Below are 7,500 nucleotides of genomic sequence, written 5' to 3'. Positions count from 1 at the left end.
TGGTATAAATGTTTTGGACCAAGTTGTGTTTATTTTCATTTTATAGGTATCGTAATTATGTAATAATGTAACGGCCGCATAGGCCTACATAAGTGTATTCATCTGATTCATTATTGAGAATATATAATTTAGATGTTTTTTTTTCCTAAGCTATGTATGTATTAACAATTAGTAATTTTATTTCAATGCCTGCATATTATATTTCAATTTCTTATGCCTACCAGTTCTACGATATATCAAATCAATCTCTCTACTTTCTCTCTCATAATATAATATATATATATATATATATATATATATATATATATATATATATATATATATATATATTTTTTTTTTTTTTTTTTTTGAGGTAATGTAGGCCCACTGTAAGAAAATGCCACGGGCCCATTCTCACCTAGTTACGCCCCTGCTTTACGGAAAGGTAGATTTTAATAATTCTCACCAATAAATGCATGTTGCATAAGATTTTTCATAACTCTGACCATCCTTTACATTCAGATCTCCCTGGACAATTCTATCCTGTTCGTAATACTAGGCAGGCAGTTAATTCTAATAGCCAGGCCTTCTCCATCACGAGGCTCAATACTACGCAGTACTCTAGAAGTTTTATTCCAGCTGTTACCAAGTTGTGGAATGATCTTCCTAATCGGGTGGTTGAATCGGTAGAACTTCAAAAGTTCAAAGTTGGAGCAAATGCTTTTTTGTTGACCAGGCGGACATGAGTCTTTTTATAGTTTATTTATGACATATTTGTTTTTGATGTTGTTAATAGTTTATATATGACATGTCTGTTTTGACGTTGTTACTTATTTTAGAATGATTTATTGTTAATTTATTCTCTTCATTTATTTATTTCCTTATTTCCTTTCCTCACTGGGCTATTTTTCCTTGTTGGAGCCCCTGGGCTTATAGCATCTTGCTTTTCCAACTAGGGTTGTAGCTTGGATATTAATAATAATAATAATAATAATAATAATAATAATAATATCCAATGCAAATCATGATGAGATGCTTTGAGCAATTGGAAAAGAAAACGCAGGCATCTCACATAAATTCATTTGGTGCAAGCAATGCCAAAGCGCATGAAAGGAACGAGTGTTTGAAATGAAAAGCTCAAAGGCTGGAGATATTTTTTTCAGGATTCTCACCCTACTACTTAATAAAGGAATCATAGACTGAAAGCCTTTAATCAATCTATACTTGTCTGGTCCAATCAGGATAATGTGCACGTAAACACGGCTGTGCTCAACATGATGATAAAAAGGCTTAGACGTCCTCAAAGGGAAAAGCCAGCAAGCAGGGAATTGGAAAACTGAAAATCCCATCGACGAAAGAGGGAAAATGGAAAATGATAATTCAAGGGGGAAAATTTACAATCAATACTAATAAAAAAAATATATATAAATGTGAATTACGAAAGAGATAAAGAGGATAATGTACGGGTGTCAAGAAATAAAATGGAGAATGCCAGTTAGGAAAAAAAAAAGTAAATTTCAGTTACCAATAAAATAATAAATTATAGCTCCTAAGGCAATTGAAAAAAAGAAAGGAAAATAACGAAATAGGAAATGGGGAAAAAATTTATGGAAAGAAGGAAAGCGTAAACTACCAGTTACCTATGAGAGAAAATAAAAAAAGGCATTAAAGTGGAGAAATGGAAAATCTTTTTTATGAGAGAATTAAATTTATAATAAAGAAAATTAAAATAGCGATAAATAGGTGAAAACCGTATGTCAGTAATGAAGGAGCATTTATTAAGAATAAAATGGTAAAAGCCACTTATAAAAAATTAATATAGAAAATGTGATTAACGAAAGAGGGATAAACATAAAAAGGGAAACAGAAAACGTCATTTACGAAAGAAAAATAGTGAAAAATGTCAGTCGTGTAAGAAAGACAATAAAAGCCAGTTACATTAAATAAAGAGAAAATAAGAAATGTATTACCAATAATGAGAAAAAATGGAAGATGGCCGTCAAGAAAGCCACCACGCCACTTTTGATACAGAAAAAAAAAGAAAAAAAAAAGTCAAGATATGAAACGAGGAAATGAAAATGTCAGTTATATATGGAGGAAAATGGTGTCAGTTATAAAATAGGAGAAATAGAATGTGTCAGTTACGAAGGAGTTTAAAATACTAATGAAAGGGGAAAATGATAAATGTATGAAAGGGAAAATGTTCCTTTTGAAATGGGGGAAAATAGATAAAATTCTTCATAACAGTGGGTAATAGACAATCCAGTTGTGAGCGAAGGAAAGTGGAAAATTTATATGCAAGGAAAAGCAAGAAAATAAATGAATGATAGGTATTAACGAGTGAAAATGGAAAGGGCAGTTGGGAAACAAGGAATATAGAAAATGTCACTTTTGACTTGGAAAATATGTTATGAAAAATTTAAATAAAACAGAAAGCGTAAAATTATTATAAAAAAAGAAACATGCAAAATTCTTTTGAATAAAAAGAATGAGATATGTCAGAAGAAAATAGAGAATATTAGTTAAGAGATCAGAAAATAACAATATGAAAGCAGGGAAATATAAAGTGCCACATCATTAAAAAATGGAAAATTTGCTTGTCCCTTATGCAAGGAAAAATTAAAAATCGCCAGTTAGGAAGATGATAAAAATGAGTCTTGAAAAATGAGCAGCGTACCGGAAGTACCAGTCATTAAATGGGGAAATGAACATATAGAAGAGAGAGAGAGATCACAATTTTATATCACTCGGAGATATCAATTATTAAATAGGGAAATGAAGAGATAAAAGGGAGATAGAACACAATTTTATACCACTCGGAAATACGAATTATTAAATAGGGAAATGAACAAATAAAAGAGAGAGAATACAGTTTTATATTGTTCACGTAAAAAGTCTGAAGGTTGGTGCATTTCCATTGACACTTGGAAAACAACAATATGCTGGTACTTGATAAAAAGATAATGCCGAGACCACTATCATCCTTTCCTATAGAGAGTTTTACCTTTTCGCTATTTCCCAATTTCCTTTCCGCAATGGGCTGCTCTCCTTGTTGGAGCCTTTAGGATAGTAGCATCCTTTTCTCTACTAGAATTTTAGCTTAGCTAACAACAACAACAACAACAACAACAACAACATTAATAATAATAACTAGAAAAGTACGCTGAAAGTGCAGACATCTGTCACGCCGCTTATTTCGGTCGACCTTTTGCTCGACCTATACTTTTGATCTAGGACTTTCAAAATTGAATTATTTCCACGTTCCAACATAAAACCAATCCCTGAAAGTTTCATTACTCTACGAGTAAAATTGTTTCCAGGAAGTTGTTCATAAACATACAGACAAAAAAACGGACAACCTAGGGCAGAAACATAACCTCCTCCCAACTTCGCTGGCGAAAGTATAATAATAATAATAATAATAATAATAATAATAATAATAACAACAATAATAATTATTATCATTATTATCATTATAATAATAATAATAATAATAATAATAATAATAATAATAATAATAATACAGTAATAATAATAATAATAGATTTGACATAAAATCTTGTTTTATTTTAAGGTCAATGGTGAATAGCATAAACGCAAACGTATCACATCTTAATGCCATCCTTCACTGGAAGTAAGAAAAAGCTGTTCGTTTTCATAAGAAGACTTTATCACAGTCTTGTCATCCACCAACTCGTGAATTCACTCTTTAAATTAAAATGATTTCACCTAAGAATAAAAATAAAAACAATGGAATGCGCAAACAAACTCTGCTCTTGTCAAATCCATGATAATAACTATGAAAGTCAAAAACTCTTCCAAGTGGAAACCGATTTAGACAGTCTGCCGTCTCCCCAATATGACGGAAGGGGTTCTAAAGTCTCCATCACCAGGAATGCCCAACCCGAGTCCATCCTATCTCAAGCACACTCAAACCCCGACCCATCTTGGACTGTCACCCACCCCCTTCATCACCTATGCATTCCCATTTCACCCTCATCCGATCCCCCAAACTGTGGCCCCCCTCCAACATTTCATGTTTGCCTTGGCTTCTTAAGTCTTGGAAGTTTGTCGATCCATTGAGGAGTAAAAATGGAGATTCATTTCCTTTGCCAATTACTTCCTTGATTGCCTTGACGTTTCCCTTCTGTGTTTTTTGTTTAAAAGTTTTATCGATGATTTTAAGACTTAAGAGAGAGAGAGAGAGAGAGAGAGAGAGAGAGAGAGAGAGAGAGAGAGAGAGAGAGAGAGAGAGAGAGAGAGAGAGTCATGTATTATAAAAAGTGATACGGTAAGCATCCCAGGCGAAAGCCACGACAAAAACTGACATACCCGTATTATCACACCAAAGAATTCCACATATATCTGACGTTCACCTAATTTGTATGGAAAAAGGAATAAAACTTCATAAAAATGTATACAACGTATTACAAAATATTTCAAAGCGAAAAAAAGGAAATAACTGAATACGTCAAAATTCGGATAAAAAAAAATATTGGAAAAAAAATCAAATATGAAACTACTTACACAAAATACAATAAAAACCCCATAATAGAAATAAAATAGTCTATAGAAATGACAACAAATGAATGCCGAAAGTCCTCCCAAATGCAACAGAATCTAATTTGGAAAATGAAACCATATTGCTGGACATTTTGATCGAAAATATACTGCTTTTTCTGCACATCTTGTTCAGCCTATTGATAAAATAAATGCAGGTATTACACTCACCATCAAAGGTCCTGTTCCACATGTGTTTGATGATGTCCCTTCCATTTTTCATGGATCCTCCGGCCCTCAGAGTAGAGTTGAGGGCGGCAGCATACACCAGCACGCCCTCGAAGAACCCAGCCACGTAGGGGTTGACGCTCTCTTCGTCGTATCGGTAACCAAATTCATTCTCAGCTATCTGCTTCACCTGTGTAAGATAAAGGTTAAGTAATTTGAACACGAGGCTTTGCGTAACGATATTATCATTGTTATTACTATTTAAGAAAAGATGTAATTATTACTATCAGTTATGGTAAGCAGCTCTTCTAGAAGATAGACACTCGGAAATCTAACCATTATTCTCTAGTCTTAGGTAGTGCCATAGTCTCTATCATGGTTTTCCACTGTCTTGGATTAGATTTCCCTTGCTTGGGGGTACACTCAAGACACACTATTCTAGGTTTCCCCATTCCCTTTCCTCATTGAGCTATTTTCTAAGTTTGAGCCCGTGGGCTTCTAGTACCCGTTTTTCCAATCAGGGTTGTAGCTTAGCTGATGATGATAATAATAATAATAATAATAATAATAATAATAATAATAATAATAATAACAAAAATAATAATAATAATAATAATAATAATGATTTTTAAGTAGCACTTCCATTATTTATTATATGACTACCTTAAATTTAACGTTTATAAATATTCATAGCAACGTTATCGGTTATCATATTGCATTACAATTCATATTTGTAGTACTATAACAGTTATCGTATTCATCATTATTAATAAAAAAAAACAGTAGTAATAGATGTATTAAAATAGCAGTATTTAGGAGGAAATTAGGAAGAATATAAAAATAAAGTATGTTGAATATACTAAACAACAGCTGCATCAGTCCTGAAAATGAAGCAATACAGAGAGAGAGAGAGAGAGAGAGAGAGAGAGAGAGAGAGAGAGAGAGAGAGAGAGAGAGAGAGAGAGAGAGAGAGAGAGAGAGAGAGAGAGAAATGAGGGCTCTCAAATTAATGACTGAAACAACGCATTTCGTGATATCATCTCACAATTCTGAATTTCTAATAATAAATTCATGAAAACGTTATCTATACTTCATGATATTTCAAGACGACATAAAAAATAAGATTAGAAATATAAAGTGAAACAGCATAAGAGAGTATTTCAATCTACAGTGATTTGTATGCTTAACAAAATAGTATTTACAAACTAAAAAAATTAAAGTTAAACTAAATTATTCAATTACGTAATGATGAGATATATTTCGACCAAAAATAACCATCCTACTCATGATATAAAACTGATATACAACGTAAAGGAGACTATGGAGTTCATGGTGAGTTATCAAGAAGGACAAAAGACAACAAATAATAATAATCTACAAAATGAGACAAAATAGTGTGCTCCAAGAGCCTACATTCATCTAAAAACATTAATATTTGGCAAATCTATGAGCTGATAGATCCACCCTTTGAATCCATATTGCATAATTAAAGTAACTCCATTCAATGATCGTCCTTCTGACATTAGCAGACATTCGTTTACTTTCATGGTGAAGAAATGCGAACAAATGTATGAATTAATAATAAATATATGAGAAGTGAGAAAAAAAAATAATTATGTAGTGCATGCATGTATGAGATTTAGGCTAAAGAATCTAAGCAATATGCACTTTTCAGTCATTCAGTGGTGAAAAGCAAGTTGAAATATGAAGGAATAACTACAGATTACAGTAGCGAGTTGGAATAATATGAGGGGAAGATAACAGATTGGATAAGCAACCAGATGGACATCGACGCCATAACATAAAGCTCCCATTTAAATGATAGGTTAAAACAATAACAAACTCAATTACGTTTTTAATGAATATTTTCTTTCAATAAAAAGAAAATTAATTCTCCTAAATTGCTTTTCAAAATGCATCAATATTTCAAATATTAGAACAATTATAAAAATGTAACTGTGTTGCTATAAAAATACATTAATATTTTAAATAACGAGCTATCCCCGGGAATTGATAAATGTTAGTTTTAAACACATTTCCAGGACGCCTATTTAAAAATTGAAATAGACTCAAACGCTTGACATGACATACTCCCTGCATGATTTATGATGCAATACCACATACTAAATTATTTTCACCTCTAGGCAGGGATTTGGCAACTTCATAAGCAAGCAAGCTTATGAAGTCTGGGGCATAGAAAATTTAAAAAACACGAGAATTCTGGACTTGTTGCAATACGTTTACAGAATCATTTTAGAAATTGGATTTAAACCCTGTCATTATTTTTGTCTCATCCTCCACCGCAGATTATAAAATTCTTACGTAATGTAACCTGAAACATTATGGATACAATTTACAGATTTCCGGGTAATTTTACCAGGTACAATATTAGCGGGTGTCTCTGCAGTTTAACAGCAAATAAGTTCATAAATCCTTCAGTTCTTCCATCTGATAATCAAAATCTTCCCTCTGTTTCTTGGGTCCGGGTTCGATTCCCTTGGCCAACCAAAAGCTATTATCATTAATTTGATTCCTTGATGGGTCTTTGATCCCAAGGTAGAGAGAATCTAGATTTTAAGAGTTGTATAATATATGGCTTACATGAATATGAAAAACACGTATATATGTGCAAAATTATCATATATATATATATATATATATATATATATATATATATATATGTGTGTGTGTGTGTGTGTGTGTGTGTGTGTGTGTGTGTGTGTACCCTTTAGGAACAGCCAGCTCTTTTTTTAGACACTAAATGTAAAAATTATCGACCTCAACCTACCCCGT

General features: G+C 32.4%; 1 protein-coding gene across 1 annotated transcript in view; it reads right to left on the bottom strand.

Moving 5' to 3' along the window:
* LOC137629594 (atrial natriuretic peptide receptor 1-like) overlaps positions 1-7,500 on the bottom strand; it is a 1,161,427-nt gene that overhangs the window by 408,536 nt on the left and 745,391 nt on the right. Inside the window, 1 exon segment of the mRNA XM_068361051.1 lies at positions 4,711-4,897. Coding sequence (XP_068217152.1) covers positions 4,711-4,897 — 187 coding nt within the window.

The sequence above is a fragment of the Palaemon carinicauda genome, chromosome 37, assembly GCF_036898095.1.
Source record: "Palaemon carinicauda isolate YSFRI2023 chromosome 37, ASM3689809v2, whole genome shotgun sequence".
NCBI classification, from domain to species: Eukaryota; Metazoa; Arthropoda; class Malacostraca; order Decapoda; family Palaemonidae; genus Palaemon; species Palaemon carinicauda.
Note: the sequence above shows the minus strand (reverse complement) of the source record. Positions and strands in the feature narration are given on the sequence as shown.